This window comes from Callorhinchus milii, unplaced genomic scaffold (genome assembly GCF_018977255.1).
Source record: "Callorhinchus milii isolate IMCB2004 unplaced genomic scaffold, IMCB_Cmil_1.0 Scaffold24, whole genome shotgun sequence".
Taxonomy (NCBI): domain Eukaryota; kingdom Metazoa; phylum Chordata; class Chondrichthyes; order Chimaeriformes; family Callorhinchidae; genus Callorhinchus; species Callorhinchus milii.
Genome location: NW_024704765.1, coordinates 9,387,611 through 9,407,873, shown reverse-complemented (window position 1 = coordinate 9,407,873; position 20,263 = coordinate 9,387,611). Strand labels below are relative to the sequence as shown.

The 20,263-nt window shown below is 43.5% G+C and overlaps 1 protein-coding gene across 1 annotated transcript; it reads right to left on the bottom strand.

The window, feature by feature from the left end:
• Nucleotides 1-14,213: 14,213 nt before the first annotated feature.
• Nucleotides 14,214-15,379, bottom strand: foxl2l (forkhead box L2-like). The gene has a single exon (XM_007902179.2). The coding sequence runs from the start codon at nucleotides 15,094-15,096 to the stop codon at nucleotides 14,266-14,268; it is 831 nt and encodes a 276-aa protein (XP_007900370.2). The 5' UTR covers nucleotides 15,097-15,379; the 3' UTR covers nucleotides 14,214-14,265.
• Nucleotides 15,380-20,263: the final 4,884 nt, after the last annotated feature.

The window sequence follows — 20,263 nt, the reverse complement described above, 5'->3', positions numbered from 1 at the left end:
CAGCCCCACAGCGACAACCACTGGAGCAGGAATCACACTCAGTCTCTCTGTGTTGGCTCCAGGAACTCTCCAGCACAGGATCAATCCCCCCCCCCCCCCCCCACTGCATCACTGATGATCATAATAATAATAATGATAATAATAATCCAAGGCACTGGACGGGCAGTGTTGCGGGAGCCGAGCGGGACGGGGGAGCTGTCGGGGAGGGAGGGAGGGAGGGTGGGGAAGGGGGTATTGATCGAAAGTCACGGTCGGTGAGGAGGGTCCTGAGAAGGGTCTTGAAGGAGGCAAGGGAGGGTGGGGTGGGGTAGGGGGGGCGTCACGAGGCGCTGGGACTGCGGGATGGAGTTCCAGAGGATTGGGGGGGAAGGGAGCGGGTAGGATGGTAGGGGGTTAGGAGGTCGTAGAGGTGGGGGGGGGGGGGGGGGACGAGGCCGCGGAGGGCTTTGAAAGCGAGGACCAGGATCTTGAACGGTATCAGAAGTGGGGAAATCTAGAGCAGAAATCACTGGCGGAGAACCCAGATCCAACAGCACCGGGTTGGGAAAGCAGAAGCGGGCGTTCACAGAACCTTTTCGGTCGGTCAACAAAATAAATGTCCTTGATTGAACATTTCTTGATTTAAGCCCATTTGATCTCATTATATGCTATTTCTGCTATAATTATAATTTTTGCATTTGATACGTGCGTTTCGCCCGCAAAATATACAGTCAATTCACTTTGCCGTATATTCTGCGAAGCGCTTTGAGACGTCTCGAAGGCTCTGTATCAAATGTAAGGATTATTATTATTATTCTATAGCGTCTTTGAGACGTCTCAAAGCGCTTCACACAACATACTGTAAAGTCAAGTGACGGTAAATTTTGTGGGTGAAACACGGCAGCCAAATACGCACAGCGGTGTCCCACACACAGTCGTGGATTGAGTGACCAAATTATTATCATATTTAAAAAAAANTTATTTTGAAGGGATTATTACCCTCGAAAAAGCAATCCGCCAATCGGCTAACAACCGGGATCCTACTTACTGCTCGGTAAACAGAGGCGTGTGGAGTAAGGCACACGTCTAATAATAATCCCTCCAAAACCAAAAACAATAATAAATTGGTCATTTTCAATCCACGACTGTTTGTGGGACATTGCTGTGCGAAATCGGCTGCCACGTTCGCCCACAAATATACAGTCAATTCACTTTACAGTGTGTTCTGTGAAGCGCTTTGGGACGTCCTCCCGACGTGAAAAGCGCTATATCACCTGCAAGGATTATTATTATTATTATTAAGGAAACTTGTCCTACATTTCACCCTGCCCGGGAATCGAACACGGGTCCTCTCGCTATAGACTACGTTCGCTTAAAATGTCGGTATCCGTCTCGGCTCCAGGCAGATTGTGTCTTGAATTCTTTGCAATTTCGGGTTCCGTCCATTCTTCTGCGGTTTTGTTTGATGAGGGTTGTCTGCCTTCTCAACCCTGCCTCACACCGCGTCCTCTGGGAATTAAGGGGGTGATGTTTGCTGGTCAGTTAAGTCACTGATGTCGAGTGCGTTCACTTACACTGGGAGACCCGTCACACACACACACACCACACACAACGGCTCTAACCGGCAGTAATGTCCATCAGAGAAATCTTAATTTAACAGTGTTGATTTAACATCAATCTGTCTCTTCAATGCTGAGTGGATCTGTCGACACACACACAGACACACTTCCCCATTCCTTCCAATGTTTGTTTGGCCGCTGAAGAATCTTAAAAGAGACCCAGCAATTAACATCCTCATTGTGAATTTCCCTTGTAAACCTTTAGAGGAAGGAATCATGCCCTATCGTTGTTCAATCGCAGACCTCTTCCTTATAATTTGCGTTGCCAGCTGTCAAAAATCGGCTTGGCCCAAATCCCACTCAAACAGGTGGCTTCTCTGATAAAATATAAAAGGGCTTCGGTCACTCAGTTCACTTTGAAGATTCCCCCCCCCCCCCCCCCCCACCGGCACCCCGCAAACCACTCCCCATTCCGACCTGGGACGTAGCGTAAAAGTGCAGCCAAAGGAAACTTCTTTGCGCAAGGCAAGCGAGCGTCAACAACAGCAACAACAACAACGACAACTTGCATTTTATACAGCGCCCGCCCCACGGGTGAACATCTCAGGCGGGTGGGTGCCTGACACACGCGGAAACCCATTGCCGTCGCTTAACAGTCTCCGAACCAGACTGAGAATTCCAAGGCATCCCACCTACACGTGGAAATCCCAGAGGTAGAGTGTTACGATGGAACGCGCTCCCTCTCTCTCTCCCTCTCCCCCCGGCGGGATGCATCCTGCTTACTTAATTCCAGAAAGTATTAGGCACAGGTTGGCGAGAGCAGAGGCTTGGGGGGGGTTCCCCAGATAATTGCTGGGGTGCGTTGGGGGTTGCTGCTGAAATCTAAGCTTGCCATTGACAGCGCTGTCCAGAAGAAGAAGAAGAAGACATTTAGGGGTTCACCCCCAAAAGAGACCCTCAAAGCTGCAGGTCATGTCTATATTGTACAGGCTCTTGGCGCCATCCAGTGGCAGCAAATGGTAGTGCAATGTAAGTGACTCGACGACGACGACAACAACAACAACTTGTGTTTATATGGCACACTTCAACCCAGGCGGAGTCTCGGAGCGCTTGACGGTGGCGGAGCCCAATGCTGAGCGAGGGGGAGGGGGAGGGGGGAACCGTGACCGTAGACGAAGAGGAATTTACACTCGTTGGCTCAGATTGTCACCAGAAAAAAATACAGATTCATTTCCTTTCGACATAGAGGCGGCTGTTCGAGCGCACGACGTTATTGACCCCGAGTTCGTAAAAGAGCCTTAACTTGTCTCATCGTCGCCCAAAGCTTCTGTTTCTTATTATAATAACAATAATAATAATAATCCTTGCATTTGATATCGCACCTCATCACCTCGTCGAGACGCCTCAAAACCATTCCGCAGAATGCATCGTAAAGTGTGTTTTGTGGGCGAAACGCGGCAGCCGATTGCGCGCAGCAGCGTCCCACGCAACAGTCGCGGATCGTGCGGCCAATTTTTCTTTTGGAGGGATTGTTACCCCCGGAAAAGCGATCCGCCAATCGACTAACAACCGGGTTCCTAATTACTGCGAGTTAAACAGAGGCGCGTGGAGCAAAGGAAACCTGTCCAAGGCTTCGTCCCGCCTGGTGTACATCGCATACCCGAAGCTTCCCGAAACTGACAAAGAAAGGCATCCAGGTTCTTGCCGGGTTAGCCCTATCCTGCACAGGAGCCGGGGAAGTCCGTCAATCCATTTCAAAAGCAGTTTCATTGATCCGTGCGGTTCAGGACATGTTGATTAAAACACTCAGTTCACGATGTGTCCACCAGTGAGCGCCACATACCACTAATGTTGGCTGCAGCCGGTGTCAAAGAATAATGAAGGTTATTAACAACTGCACGATACGAGATTAACGCATCTGATCAAAGGTAATAATCATCCTTGAATCAGACAAAGCGCTTCCTTCCTGTTCTCAAAACGTCTTAAAACTCATAACGGTATTTTACTGTGAAATGTAGTGACTGTGCATTTTGTGGCAGTCAGTTTACGCACGGTAATGTTTCACTAATGCTTCCCCCCACCGCAACCCCACCACATTAAAACATTGGGGGGGGGGGGGGGGCACAGAACTATGTTTTCCCCTTTCCGTCGACGGTGCAGCTTGTCAAGACGGACCCACCTCTACGTTGGCCTGACTCTGTGCGCAATTGGCTGCCGCATTTCGCCCACCAAATACGCAAGTCACTACACTCGACGGTATATTCCGCGAAGTGCTTTGGTACAGCTCGAAGATGGTGATAAGAGTCTGTATCAAATGCAAGGATTAGTATTAGTGTGTTCCCCTCCCCATACCCCCATCGTAAAAGGCTTTCACCACCAACGGTGCCACAGGATTTTTAACGTCCACCTAAATGAGCAGATGGGACCTCGATTGTCATTAGATTTAATCTGAGCTCAAAGTCCCCATGCGTGTGGGGGAGTGGGGGCTTGAAACCACAACCTTCTGACTCAGAGGTGAGAGTGCTACCAACTGTGGTCTCTATGATGAGCTGAACGGCTTGTGTCTCAGACTTAACATTCAGAGATTCTATGTTAAGGAAGAATTAAAACCATTAATTATCCCTGGCAGCTACATTCCTTTAGAGTAAATCTTCGACAGGGGCAAAACACAATTGATGTTGTGTCTATGAAATAGGCCTCGTAATACATCTCTCACCTCCTGCAATATAATTAGGCTCCGATCTCTCTTAACCGAACACCTTGTGGATACAAAAGACTGAAGAAAAGTCTCAATATTAATAGCAGTCTGATCTTCTGGGCAGACTGGGCAGCAACAGTACAGGAGGTTTGCTCTTGATAGAATAAGAATAATCCTTGCATTTGATAATCACGTCTCAAAGCGCTTCACCGAATATAATGTACAGCGAATTGACTGTGTATTTTGTGGGTGAAATGCGGCAGTCGATTGCGCACAGCAGCGTCCCCACAAACAGCGGCGGAGTGAGTGACCGATTAATTTTTCTTCTTTTTTGGAGGGATTATTACCCCCCCGGAAAGCGATCCGTCAATCGACTAACAACCAGGTTCCTACCTACTGCTGGGTAAACAGAGACATGTGGAGTAAGGAAACTGGCCTAAGGTTTCGCCCCGCCCCGGCCGGGAGGGCAGCCGGGAAGCTTCACACTGTAGAGTTTGAAACGCAACAGACTCTTTACTACAATCCAGCAAAGACACCCCACGCAAATAATCAAAATAATAATCCTTTGCGTTTGCTATATCACCTTGTCTCATGCTCGGGGTTTGAGCCCATAGTCTGGGCTGACAGTGTTGTGCCGGTGGAGCGTTGCATTGTCGGAGGTGCTGTTTCTCGGTTGAGACGTTCACACTGAGGCGCCATCTGCCCGGGTTCAAGTGGAAGTTAAAGATTCAACCAAAAAAAAAACAGAGAGAAGGGAGTTTTTTTTTTGCCTGTGTCACAACACACAACTTTCTGACTCAGAGATTTCCCACCTGAGCCAGGCTGATCACCACCAATCCTGGTACGTCCATCATACTGTGTGCTGAGAGATACGTACGGACAGGAACACAGGCAGGCAGGTCTGTACAGAGAGGGAGCAGTGCGTGTGTGTGTAGGGATTGACTTTGTGCCTTGTTGACGACTGGCTGATGGCCAAGGAAAGAGCTGTAGAACGGGAAACACTGGCTTTGAGCGACAGAGCAAAGATGCGTTCAATAAGATCCTGGGGAAATTTCTTGCTCTTCCTGTTCCTCCACCAGATCAGATCTCTTCTCTTGGGTCTGGCGAGACTATGTGTCGGGTGGAGTTCAGAACGAAAGAGGGAGAGAGAGAAAGAGCAAGAGAGAGAAGAGAGAGAGAGAGAGAGAGAGAAAGCACCAAAATAATAAGAATAGGAATAATAATCCTTGCATTTGATACAGCGCCTTATCACGGTCTTCGAGACGTCTCAAAGCGCTTCGCAGACTATATTGCATAAAGCGCTGAGGCTGTGTATTTTGTGGGGGAGAATACTTGTCCTTCCTCACCAGCGGTGCAGAGGAGATTTGCACTGAACTGAACTGGAGAGAGAGGGAGAGCGAGGATTAAAAGGGAACGGCAAAGAATACGATGAGAACTCAGAGAGATAAAGGCTTTTCCGAAATGTACCAGCACTGCTGCACTGCTCATGACCCAACTGTGCAGCGCCTTGGGACGTCCTCCTGACGTGAAAGGCGCTTTATAAATGGAATCTTGTTGTTGTTGTTGTTGCTGTCCCTGATCGATGTCAGCCTGGCCCGGTCGGGAGATAGGATTCTATGCAAAGTCTTGCGTCCGCATAAATATCGGAACCTGAGGATGGTTTTTGGGGCCACATTAAGGACATTACCAAACGAACAGAGGGACCATTCTTGTTGAATATCCTTCGAGGCCACTCAAGCCACCGTGAGCTAACGTAGAAACACGTACATGCCCTGAGTTTATTTGTGACTTTGTAGGTGAAATGCGGCAGCCAATTTGCACACAGCAACCTTCCCCAAACAGGCATGAAGTGAGCCACCAATTTTATTTGGGGGAATGTTGGTCAGGAAACCGGGAGAGAGAGAGAGAGAGAGAGAGAGAGAGAAACTCCCTTTTCTTTTCAAATAGGGCCATGGGATCCTTAACATCCACCTGAACAGGCAGATGGGACCTCGGTTAAAGGTCTCACTCGAAGGACAGACGTTTTAAACTCAGTTTTTGTTAAGATGAACCAGATTCTATATGAAGACCAAAATTAAGGGTTTTCCCCCAAGGTTCGACAGCTAAATGATAATAATAATAATAATAATAATAATAATAATAATCCTCACATTTGAGATGTCTCAAAAAGCTTCACAGATTCACAGAATATACCGTAAAGTGCATCGACTGTATATTTTGGGGGCGAAACACACGGCAGCCAATTGCGCACAGCAGCGGCCCCACAAACAGTCGTGGATTGAGCGACCACATTATTATTGTTCTTGAAGCAATTATTACCCCGAAAGGTAATCGTTTTAAGCCGAAAAGGGTAAAACACGGGGGAATTTCAGGCCGCTTGTGTTTCCTGAAGCGATCGAGGGGAATGGAACTCTGAAAGATCGATGTGCTGGTGTCAAGAGACGAGACAAGGTCAATCCTCAAGGCAATTTTCAGGGTCAGGGACCTGAGGGTCACTGCAGCAACTTTGATGCTGTTCACGGCCCAATGTTTGCACCTGGATGACAGAACATGTCTGCTGCATGTCACTGATGGGATGATAAGAATTGTTGGCAATGTTTTCTTTTCTCTCTCCCCGCAAAAACAAACAAGAATTCAGCACCGCACATCGTGCCTGTAACAGTGCTACTCAAATACCAGCGTGCGTGCGTGCCTCCCTCTCTCCCACCCACTCACTCACCCATAGATCTCCTGTGTTTCACCAGCGAGCACTTCACTGATCACACTGCCGGGACCTCAACAATTTCATAACTCTTTGACCTGTAAAAAAATAATAATAATAATATTAATAATAATCCTTGCAGTTGACACAGCGTCCTTCACTTCACGCCCATCCTCTCAAAGCCACCTCACGGGATTTGCGACTGTTTGTGGGTTTCGCATCTGTGAGCAATCGGCTGCCACGTTTCACCCACAAAATACACAGTAAATCCACTTTACAGTATATCCTGTGACGCGCTTTGAGACTTCTCAAACACGTGATAAGGCGCTGTATCAAATGCAAGGATTATTATTACTGTAAATGGCGGTGACTGTACATCGTAGGCAAACAATGTATTGGGCACGAAATGGTGATGCTCTTTCCTTACGTTTAACCCCAAAATAATGAATGACTATTATTTATTAACGGAAATAAACTAGCAGTCCTGTTTCTGGCTTCTGGGACCCTGTAGCCATGAGCTGATGATAGCCGTGAGCTACCACATTTACCTATTAATAGTCACGGAATGTCAACACAACTACCTGCTAAGTGTTTTGCAATGTTTCCTCGTGACACGGTGCTATATCAGGCGCAAAGATTATTATTATTATAAAAAGCTGCCTGACACTCTGGAGTGCCTTGATCATGTAAATAATATCAGTGCTAAAGTGGGTAAGATAAGATAAGCATATTTATTTCCTCGTTTGGCTGTTTTTTGTTATTTTTCTAATAATATTGAACTACTAAAACCTTGCCTTGATGTCGGTCGGCTCAGTTTGTAGCACTCTCTCCTCTGAGCCAGAAGCCTGTGGGTTCAAGCCCTCAAGTTGACTCTTAGCTGACAATTCAATGCAGTGCTGGGGATGTGCTGCACTGTTCAGCGATGCTGTCGTTCGGGTGAGACATTAACCCGAGGCTCCGTCAGTCTGTTTCAGACGGACGTTAAAGAGCTCAAGGCACTAAAAAACCCCCCAGTGTCCTGGCCAACAATCCCCCAGAGAAAAAAAATCAATCACTCACTCCGTGGCTGTTTGCGGGACATTGCTTTGCAACAAATCAGCTGCTGCTTTCATGTACAAAATACACAGTCACTACACTCGGCGGTGTATCCTGGGACACACGTTAAGATATATTCCTGATAGCAAATGCCTGGAAAAAAAACACCCAGCAGGTAGGTTGGCATGGCAAAGCAACATTGAGAATTGTATTGCCTTTTCATTACCTCTCCGAACCTTTTGTACGTCAATGACTGACTGAGTCAAAGTACTTGGCTAACAACATTCCTGTAGGAAATTCGGAGAAAAGACTGCATAGGTTTTTAGTTAACAGCTGCTGATAGGATAGTCTGCTCCGATACTGTTCCTGCTTCAACAGAACCCAGCATTTGCCGTAACGAAATGTGAATGCCACGATTCATATTCAAATTACAGTTAAAAAGGTCTAAACTTGAACTTGTTGTGGGCTTAACTATTTTGTTAACTATTCACCTCCGCCCGGGCTCTGCCTACCCGGCAGTATTGTAGGAACCCGGTTGTTGGTCGATTGGCGGATCGCTTTCTGGGGTAATAATTCCTTCAAAAATAATAGTAATGCGGTCACTCAATCCACGGCTGTTTGTGGGGACGCTTCTGCGCTCCATTGATTGGCTGCCGCGTTTCACCCACAAAATACACGGTCAATTCGCTTGGCAATATACTCTGTGAGGCGCTTTGAGACGTCTCAACGATGTGATAAGGCACTCTATCCGTGTGGATGTATCATACGCGTGTAGATATGATACGATACACAACGAAATCTCACTCGCCATTAGACAAGACAGCTTGGATTCCGTAGGGGCTGATGTTAAATTCGAACCTCGGTGTATGAACCCTCTTAACATGAAGTCCGGAGAATTACACTCTTCATGGAAAGTTATTCGCGGTTACATTTCGATGGCGGTGCTCAGTTTGCATCAGTTACCGAACGAAACAATTACACCGGTTCTGCGCTAAAATGAATTCAGTGCAAAGTTTTTGCATCCGACAGAGAATATTCGCCCGTTTTGCTCTGCTCTCTCATTGAGACGTATCAAAGTACTTCACAGAATATACCGTAAAGTGGAGTGATTGTATACTTTGTGGGCGAAACGCAGCATTAATTGTGCGTTATATATTATATTACTATTATAATCTTATATTACATTACATAGGAACACGTTAGAAAAAAGTTACATTCCCTTTGTCTCCTGTTAGATTTGCTCTGGGCAACAGGTTAACAATGGGAACACAGAATAATTAAAAATAATAAAAACGTGTTTCGCCCACAAAATACAGTCAATTCACTTTACGGTATATTTTGCGACGCGCTGTGAGACGTCTCAACGGTGTGATAAGGCGCTGTATCAAATGCAGTCATTATTTTAACACTTAGACCGGTTCAAGGGCACATATTCCGTGTGTTCAATCGAATTATCCACGCTTAATCGCTTCACTGAATATCTTTGCTGCGTAATAAACAGTGAAGAGGCAACACTTAAATATAAGCCTTTATATTTAATTTATTTCACCTGCAAAATACTCGGTCAATTCACTGTGCAGTATATTTTGTGAAGCACTTTGAGATGTCTCAACAACGTGATAAGGTGCTTTATCAAATCTAAGGATTATTATTATTATTATTATTATTATTTTATCCAGAGTGTGAATGCTGAAATCTCTGACCAACATTCTCTCCTTCCTGTTTTCCTAGTGTTTAAAATAAATATAGATTGTTATATCTTATTGCTGTATCTATTTTGCTAAGTAGATGCAAAATAAGGTGAAGCATTGCACATGTAGGCTTTTACATAATAATAATATGCAAATAAAAAATATTTTTCGACATGATTGAATGCCAATAGAATTTTTTTCTTTCAAAACCTCTGGGAACCAGGGTGAAAGGTGTCTTGAAATGAGTTGAACGCCAACAGTTACCGCACACATCCTCTTCTGTCACACAATTCATTACAAACTCTCAGCATGAAACAAGAGAGATTAGATCCATATTTTTGTACCAATTTTGCACCATGTTTCATAGCTGTGTTACCTACACCGGAGCTTAGAGCGACATGTCTCACAATTGCAATGAATTTTGTTAAGAGTTAGCCAGATAAAACGGATTGAATTTCGTACAGGCACAGCATCCAGTGTGCAAAGCACTTTTAACTTAGTTTCGGAGAGATAGAGAGAGAGAAAAAATAGTACTTCAGCTTGGATTCAAAACACTTGCTTGGTCAGAAAAGAGCCAGGAGAGAAGCAGATGCAATTAGGAATGCGCATACTGAGATGTTGAGGCTTTTCTGTGAAGAAAAGTTCTCTGTGGAGAGGAAAAACTTCTCAAAAAAAATTGGAAAAAGTTAAGATTTGGGGCGGAAACACACCAAGAAAGGGACTCAAAACAGGGAAACTGAGTTGCAATTGATTACACTGTTTGCAAATGATGTCTTACACACACTAAATCTTTCGATAACACGTCTTTATAATCCGATAGCCCTTACACGAATGCATTTGCCCACTCCTGATTTTGCTCTTAGATCTATTTCTACAGTCCAATTAAGAGTTTGTTGCATTGGTTGTGTTGAGGAGATCATTGAACCTATGTCATGTAATATAATATAATAATAATATAATACATATAATGACATGTCAGGTATTATATTTAAGGGATTAAATGTATTTAAAGGGAGGGGTGGGGGGTGGAGGAGGAAAATTAAACCACTGCAGAAAAAGAAAGTGAGCAATTATCATTTTGGAGCCCCAAATCTTGTTTTGACTATATTGACCTATGTTTTGGTTTGAAACATTTCACTACTGTGCTCACAGACAAAACTACATACACAACACACCAGGTATAAGGCAATAGGGAACTACTCAGGAAACAGCAACAAACAAACCAACACTTAGATATATTTTTACCATTAATCTATTTCTATATTTTTTATTTTGTAACACAACCATCAAAGGCACAAGTCACCAATTCCCTCATTCAGCTCAAACACCTCTGGTTTTATATTCAATCCCACTTTACGACACATTTTTTTAAACCAACCACTAACTATATAAAGGTTTCAAAAGTTGAACATTTTAACAATAATAATCCTTGAATTTGTGGGCTACAATTATCTGCTTTTTTTTAATTTAAAAAAATATGTAACTTTTAACCTGACAAGTTTCCAATTGAGATTATTTCCTGTTATCTTGTAAATTAAGACTTTATTATTCTGGAAATTCAAGCCTTATTTCTCTGTGTTTTTGTAAATTAAAGAATGTGGATTACCTAGGAATGGTTTCCTGAACCTTATGGCTTATCGCCCACCAGACAGGCGAGAATGAAACATATTTTTAAAATGTTACAACAATATTTAATTGAATTTAATCAGTGAGCATTTTTCAAATCAACATTTCTCTCAAAGTCACATGCCACCAACATTTTTCTTCTTATCTATTATATGTTATTATTTATTATTAATAAATATCTATTAAATATTATTATTTATTATTACCTGAATTATTATCTGAAACCCGAACGAAATTCTGTTTGTTGTGTGTAAAAATCACATATACATTTGCAAATTTTACATTTTACAATTTTATATATATGTGTATATGTGGATTATATTTTGGAGTCCTGTAGCTCAGTGGTTAGAGCACTCGCTTTGCAAGTGAGAGACCTGAGTTCAATTCCAGGCAGAGGGCGAAACCTTGGGCAAGTTTCCTTACTCCACACAGAGCCTAATAATAATCCCTCCAAAACCAAAAACAATAATAAATTGGTCATTTTCAATCTACGACTGTTTGTGGGACATTGCTGTACGCAATTGGCTGCCGCGTTCACCCACAAATATACAGTCAATTCACTTTACAGTGTGTTCTGTGAAGCGCTTTGGGACGTCCTCCCGACGTGAAAAGCGCTATATCAAATGCAAGGATTATTATTATTATTATTATTATATATGTGGAACGCAATAAACATGAATATAATGAACACTTTTGAAAAGTATTGAGATTTGTTTCTTGTAGAAAAAATCTATTTTTAAAGGAAAATGAACCATTTATCACCAAATGCAAAAGAAAACATGATTTTACAATTACTGTACTTTCCAAATTTGAATAAGATTTCCAAATTTTCATGTGATTTAAACCTGATTCGATTTAATTCAAAGGAGAATCCATACAAAACACACTAAAATGAGTAATCGCTTGGTGAGTGCTGAAGATATTGATCATGTATTCAATATATTTATGAACATAATTATTATATATTTTATTTGACGAGCAATGATAGTACAGTTGATTAAAAAAATCAGTGAGGATTTTGTGTTTGGGAATGAAAATTAGTGACAATGTAAACCTTCGAAAATTAACCCAATTCTTCAATGTTCATTTTTTTTTAAGTTATGTGTAAAGGTATAGAGTTGGAAGGCAATAAAGATAATCATAATAATCCTTCAAACATGAAGGCAATGAACATTTTTGAACATTCAAATAAAATTATTCATAATTCGGAGTGTGAGGGAGAGAAGGGAAGAGAACAGAAAGTTTTGTATGATATCAGTATCTTTAAGTGAAGTGGGGGTATAAAATGCAAATACCTGCTCTTTTGGGTGGGAAAATAAAGAGATTTTAACTCGCACACAGACGAGTAAACACTTTCTACACAGCTTTCTGTGTTTTCTGTGTGCAGCTCGATAACCGCACAGCCTTTTTAAGTTGACATGTGGTTCTGTGGTCAACAAAGAAGTTCAGCTCAGTGTTTCCAACTTAAAACAGCAAAAGCCAGAACATAATATCTCCCCTTGAGTCAGTGCAGCTTCGCTCTACCCATTGAAAGGGTAATAAAAGGTCACCATATAATAATAATAATCCCTGCATTCGATATAGCGCCTCATCGGGTCTTCGAGATGTTTCAAAGCGCTTCACAGAATATATTGTAAAATGAATTGACGGTGCAATACTTTGTGAGCAAAACACAGTGTTCCCAAAGCAGAAGTCTGTTTTGGGAACACGGCAATTTGCAATGTAGCAACGTATGATCCAATTGGGTTTTATTTCCAACATAAAACCGTACAAATCTACTCTTGACTTTCACGCCACATTTCGCAGAACTTGAGTTATCAGATGTTTCGGATGTTTTGAGATAATTAAAATAAGTGAAGGTTAGTTCTGACTTGAGTGAAATATCCCCAAATAAGTGATAAATAATTTTTGAGACAAATTATTTGCAAACAGACAGACTCACACTCACATACACACACACAGCAAAGAGGGAACCAACTATTTAAATCCAAGAGCTATCTTAAGTGTTGTTTTAACTGAAATAAATAAGTTGGAAGAGTCCACACACGCTTTGAGATTAAAATCTGTGCCACTGGAAGGAAAGTCTTGCAAAAACCAAACTCTTTATTTCAATATTTGTTTTGGTATAAAAATACACAAAAGTGCTATGTATAAACATGTAACATTGGTCCAAAGCCTTCATCTGCTTTGAACATCATGAACTTTTTATTTTTTTAAAAAAAAAACACATTGGAACTTTTCTCTCTCTCTCGGTGCGTGAGAAATATTGGATCAAAAACTAATGACAAACAGGTCAAACCTTCTCAAACGTTAAGAAGTTGGTCGTTAAAACACTGTGAAACATGTTTTACTCAATAAGGTTCATCCAGCAAACAAGTACTGTAATCCTCTATAATTCATCTTTATTTCTCTCTCTTTTTTCTCTTTCTCAGGAAAAAAACAGGATCAACGTACTTTTAAATGTCGAATTTCTCCACCAACATTAACCACAACAAAGTCAAACAACCTTAACATCAACATTTTACTCAACAATTGGAACATAGTTTTGGCTGCACTTTCCAGATCCATTCTATGTTTTCTCCCCCAAAAAACATTCCTAAACTTTGCAACAACAAGAAACGCGTAGAATTTTTTTTTTTTAAAAATCATTTTTTTGGCACTTTCGAAGAAAAGAAAATCTTACCACCAACCAATATGAAAATCGCACTGAAAATCTTTTTTTTTTAAGAAAAGTTCTGCGAAAGTTGTTGTTGTGGTTTTTGTTTCCCTTTTTTGGTTAAAAAAACCCCTTTTTTTTAAAGTTAATTTTTTTTAAAAAAAATAAACAAAAACACAAGTTTTTTTCGAAAAAGTACACTTTTTTTTAAAAAAAAACTTTTTTTCAATTATTATAGTTATAATTAAAAGAAAATAGAAAGTCCTGCGGGGAAAAAAAAAGTAGTTTTGGGTTGTAGTCTTGTTGGGTAGGAGTTTTTCTCACAGGTCCATTCTGCTAGGAAATGGTCCATGTTCCCAATAGCGCACGACAGATAACTCTGGTGGTCGGGCACAGGGCAGTTGATATTCGTTGGCTGGTGGGTGGACCCCCCCACCTAACTGCTGGCCGACCCCGTTATAAGAGCTGGTAGCCCCCCTCATCAAGGGCAAGCTTTGCATCCGACTGTAAGCGCTGTAAGAAGATCCCAGTCCGTTCATCTGTACCGGGCTGACATTGCCATTGGCCGCCTGGCAGGTCTGGTGGAAGGTCATACTTCGGTTGGGTTGTCCTTGCCCCATCGACCAGGAAGTGGGCACAAAGGGAGATTGGAGGTACTTGGGGGACTGGTAGTAAAATTGGTCTGAGTAACCCATGCAGGGTTTTCCGGGGGGGAAGAGGGAGCTGGAGGCTCTGTAAGGTCTCTTGACCCTCTTTCTCCTTCTGTAGTTGCCTTTGTCGAACATGTCCTCGAAAGCAGGGTCCAGTGTCCAATAGTTGCCCTTTCTCTCTCCTGCCCCTTCTCTGGGCACCTTGACAAAGCACTCGTTGAGGCTCAGGTTGTGCCTGATGCTGTTTTGCCAGCCTTTCTTGTTCTTCTCGTAGTAAGGAAACTTGGCCACGATGTACTGGTAGATCCCATTGAGGGTCAGCCTCTTGTCCGGACTGTCCTTGATGGCCATCGCTATCAGGGCCACGTAAGAGTAAGGCGGCTTTTGCGAGGAGTCAACCTTCTGGGTGGTGGAGTCACTGTCCTCACTCCCCTCCAGCAAAGGACCAGCGTTGATGGACAGGTCCTGACTGAAGTCTTCTCTAACATTAAAACTCTCCATCTCACCCCCCTCTCCCACACCCTCCCCCCTGTATTGTTCTCCTTCTGGACCCCACCAACTGCCCCAATCTTGACCCGAGGGCTTCTAAGACTAAGATGTTTCTCGCCACACGATGCAGATCCACACACAGAACCTTTCTCTCTGGCTCTCTCTGCCACAACCCAAAGTAACAGGCAGTCCTCTCTCTCTCTCTCTCTCCTCCCACTGAAATCTTAATGGCTGATCTGAATCTTATTTAAATGTGGCCAATGGTAATTTCCTATAATGCGAGAGAGGTGACTCTGAGGTCACTTAAACCTTAGAGTTGAAATTATTTAATTGGGGGTGAGGAGCGGGGGAGAAAAATTCATGCCAAATCCTGTACAAACACAATTGGTTGGGGGTGTGGTGGGGGTTAGAGACAGAGAGAGACAGAAGGTGACACATCTGAGATCAGTTGATTCAAAAGAAGTTCAGAAAAATTGAATTGTTCTCTAAATACATACCTGTCAACAGCTTCCTTTGTGTTCAAAAAAAACACCACTTTCTATTTAAACACCATTATTGTACTGTATATATATATATATTTTTTAAAAAAATACACCGAACGACATGATGTAATCCCAAGAAACATCTTTGAGTCATTTTTTTTGGCAAATATAACATCTCATAACAGTTTAGGGCAAACAGTCACATCTCGGGGCAGGTTTTATTTCCAGGAAATTCAGGCGTTGACTTCACCTTTCTTGAATATTTAAGAGGATTTGGCGAACGCATGTATTTTGGAGGGGTGCGGGGAATTGGGATCGGGGCTTGTGGAGTCTCCTAGGGTAGTGGTTAGCCCCCCCCCACCCCCGAACACCTCGCGAGCGAGACCACCCGGGTTTGATTCCCGGGTGGGGCGAAACCTAAGGCAAGTATGTTTACTCCACGCCTCTGTTCACAGCAAGTAGGAACCCGGTTGTTAGTCGGTTGATTGGTGGATCGCTTTCCTGAGGGTAATGATCCCTTCGCCGCCCTCCCCCCCCCACCCCAAAAAAAGTCACTCAATCCACGACTGTAGCGGGACACCCCTGTAGTGCGAATGGCTGCCGCGTTTCGCTCACAAACTCCACAAGTCAATCCGTTTTATCCTGTGAAGCACTTTGAGACGTCTCAACGACATGACAAGGCACTACATCAAATGCAAAGGGGATGTTCCGAGGCGCTGAAACTTGCCTAAGGTTTCGCCCCGCCTGGGAATCGAACCCAGGTCTTCTCGCTTGAGAGGCCAGTGCCCTAACCACGGAGCTACAGGAACTTCCAACAAGTCATCTTTCAGCGCCCACAGCATCCTCGAACGTGTAATTGGCAACGATTTGGCAGAGGTACAAAAACAACAGAGCCGACACACACAACAGTTTCTCAGATCTGCTTTTGCATATTAAAAAAAACCCACCCAGATTAAGACCCATCACTGCGAGGCATTATTTTACCTCGAAAACTTTGAAATTCAGCAAAGGGTTTCATACTTAAACGTCTGCAGGAGGCGAGACTGCACCTGCTGCTAATTGTAGTGCGTTGGAGTCTAATTGGTAGTGTTTCTTTACGAACTTTTTGGCTTTCGCTGATCGGAATCCACTTCCTGATTCCTCGACGATTAACACAACAGCGCATGGTGTTACGCTTCCCAAGCTGTTAAAAGCAAGGTGGGGGTGGGGGGGGGGGGGTGAAAAAGCACTCAACGCTATTGACTGACCGGTCGTGTTGAGATAAGGGTCACGTGGAATCCTTTCAGTTTCTCTCCCAACATCTGTTCAAAAAAAATTCCTCAATCTCTTCGTGACTTCGTGTGAGAATCTGCCCCTGTCTAGGTTGTTCCCCCATTTTGCCCTACGGATTCACAGTCATTGCATTTCCAGCGCACTCTGAAGCGTGTTGAGACGTTTTCACATGATAAGGCATGAGATGAATGCAACGATTGTTCGGGGTTTTTCTTTGCACCTTTCGAGGGTTTTGCAACCGTTTTCGAAAGCGTTGAAATGTTCCAGCAAAACAAATGCATAAGACTTACTGCAAAGAAGGTGTACGTTCAACAACAACAACAACAACAAATGTTTAGGAGGGTCTTGAGATGGGTCTTGAAGGGAGCGAGGGAGGGGGTGAGTGAGGGACTGTGGGATGGAGTTTCAGAGGTTGGGGGCAGAGTGGCAGAAGGTCCGCCTGCCAATAGTGGGGCGGGTGAGGCGGGGGACGTGAAGCTGAGCAGAGGGAGGGGGTAAGGAAGTTGGAGAGTTAGCGGGGAGCGAGGCCATGGGAGGGCTTTGAAGGTGAGGACCAGGATCTTAAACTGTATCGTCTTGAGTGATGGGAAGTTAGTGGAGTCGGGCGAGGATGGGGGTGATAGGGTCACGGAGTCTGGTGCGGGAGAGGACACGGGCTGCAGAGTTCTGGATGTTCAAGTAAACTAACGTGACTGGTGAGAAACGACAAATTATAACATATAATCACGGATACAAAACAACCACAAGAAACAATCTTGGTGAGATGATGTACACGAGCTGTCCCTGTCACTGGTAAATCTATCATAATAACAATCCTTGCATTTGATATAGTCATGGAGAACGTCTCAAAGCGCTTCACCGAATATATTGTAAAGTGGATTAACTGTGTATTTTGTGGGTGAAACGCAGCAGTCGACATACAGTCGTAGATTGAGCGACCACATTTTTTTCTTTGGGGTGGGAGGGGAGGAATTATTAACCCCGGAAAGCGATCCGCCACTCAACTAACAACCGGGTTCCTACTTATTTCTGGGTAAACAGAGGAGTGTGGAGTGAAGAAACTTGACTAAGGTTTCACCCAGACTGGCCTGGAATCGAACCTAGGTCCTCTCGCTGGCGAGGAGAGCGATCTAACCACTACTCTACAGGGCTCCGTTATGCTTTCAAACCAAGTAACCTCCTGAGAGGTGAAGGGTTCTCCAATGCCCAGAGTATAAGAGTGAACGCAGATTATGGAACCTAACTGGTGATCTGTAATGCTCGCTCTGTCTTTCTCTGCTATGTCTGTCAGTACAGACTTTCTAGCGCGGACTTTCTGCATTAAACAGTAATTATGTGTCTGTGGTATTTTTGTCTCACTGCGGAATTGTGGAAGGTGGCACTTTATCCAGTTCCCAGATGTCCTCCTGACGTGAAAGGTGCTGCATCACAGGCAAGGATTGTTATTATCTCTCTGCCTCTTACACCTCAAAAGGCCAGTCAAGTTGCACCATTTGACTAGTGAAATGCTCACAGATTGTCCTGTTTTTCTGTGTGGTTGCACAAAATACACTATCCGTCAATGGTAATAATAGACGTGACAAGTCTAGTGGTGTTTAAGGTGCACTTGCCCTCCAGCTCCCAGGCACTTTCCTGCTGTAGCCTTTGCGTCCAGAGTCAAATCTTCTTCCCCTTTACCAACTGCAGAAATATCACTGGTATAAAACAATTAAAGTTCATACATTACGCAAAAATAATAATAATAATCCTTGCACTTGATGTAGCACCTTATTACCTCTTCGAGACGTCTCAAAGCACCTCACGGAATGCACTGTAAAGTGAAATGACTGTGAATTTTGTGCTTGAAACACGACAACCTAATTGCGCACAGCAGCGTCCCACAAACAGTCATGGCTTGAACGAGCAAATTATTATTATTTTGTGTTTGAAGGGATTATTGACCCCGGAAAATGTACTGTAAAGTGGCGTTGATTGGCGGAAAAGCGATCCGCCAATCAACTAACAACCGTGTTCAACCTTACCGCTCGGTAAACAGAGCCGTGTGGAATTAAGAAACGTGCCCAATGTTTCGCCCTGTCCAGTTATCCTAAAACTTTTCATCTCCCAAAACTCCATCTCCACATCACATGACATTAGTGATGTGACAAACATAAAAAGGTGATGGACATAAAATAGTAATAATAATAATAATAATTTGGTCACTCAACCCCGACTGTTTGTGGGACACTGTTGTGGGCAATTGCCTGCCGTGTTTCAATTCACTTTACAGTATATTTCACCCACAGAATATACAGTCAATTCACTTTACAGTATATTCTGTGAAGCGCTTTGAGACGTTTCGAAGAAGTGATAAGGCGCTGTATCAAATGCGAGGATTATTATTATTATTTAAAATCCATTACCTAATTAAAAAATACGTTAAGCACCACTGCAAAATTTATCCCAGTGTCTTTTCAGACCCGGCTCTTGCAAATGTAATTTGAAATAGCTTTTCCTCTAAATATTTAATGCAAACGTGACAGTAAAGTATGAAACATGATCCCAACCCACAGCCATTTCCTAATTAAGAAACCCTTTAAGAAACAACGCAAAATTGATTTTCTCCCCCTTCCCACGTCTCACTCAGCAAGCATTTCGGAAGGCTGAGAAACTTCATTCCTTGTTCTTTTCAGAAAGTGTCCCTCCTTTTATTTTTCCACGGGCAACGAGACTTCAGACTCCTTTCTTCACGTCGCAGAACAAAAATTCTTTGGTTTATAATAAAAAGTGAGAGGAGACCAGAACGGTAACTATACTTTTCCTTGTTGCGATCCATCTGCCACTTTTTTTTGAAAAAAATGTTGAACTAAATCCAACCTCCCAATCAGTCGAAATGATCAAAGCGATGAAAAGAGGAACTTGTCTGACTGGGTGTGTTCTTCAGTAACCCACATCTGACGTGTGCAACTTCTGAGATTAATAATCAGTGGCTTCAAAAAAAGAAAACCCTAATAAACATTCCAGTGGCAAACAATACACACACACAAACATTCTGCACGCTACGCAGACGTAGTACCGAGCTTTGAACAGTGTGCGAGCTGTTACGTTAAATCAAAGGGAAGCAGATTTCTGTGCAACATAATCCCACATAAGAGGATTATCTCCTCCTTCCACACACGGTGACTGTCCTGCTGGTCGGACACCGAACCTTCTGCTAATTCCTGGTTTATTTCAGGAGGCGAAACTCCAAACAACAACGACAGATGACATTTACACAGCGCTTTTCACGTCGGGAGGACGTCCCATGGCGCTGGACAGTCAGGGATCTGGACCCGAGCTGGGGGTTGAGATCAGGGAGGGAGGGCGTAGGAGGGTGACCGAAGGTTCGGTCGAAGACGCTGAACAACAGCCAAACCTGGGTCTCAGGTCGGGAGCGATGGTGCGAG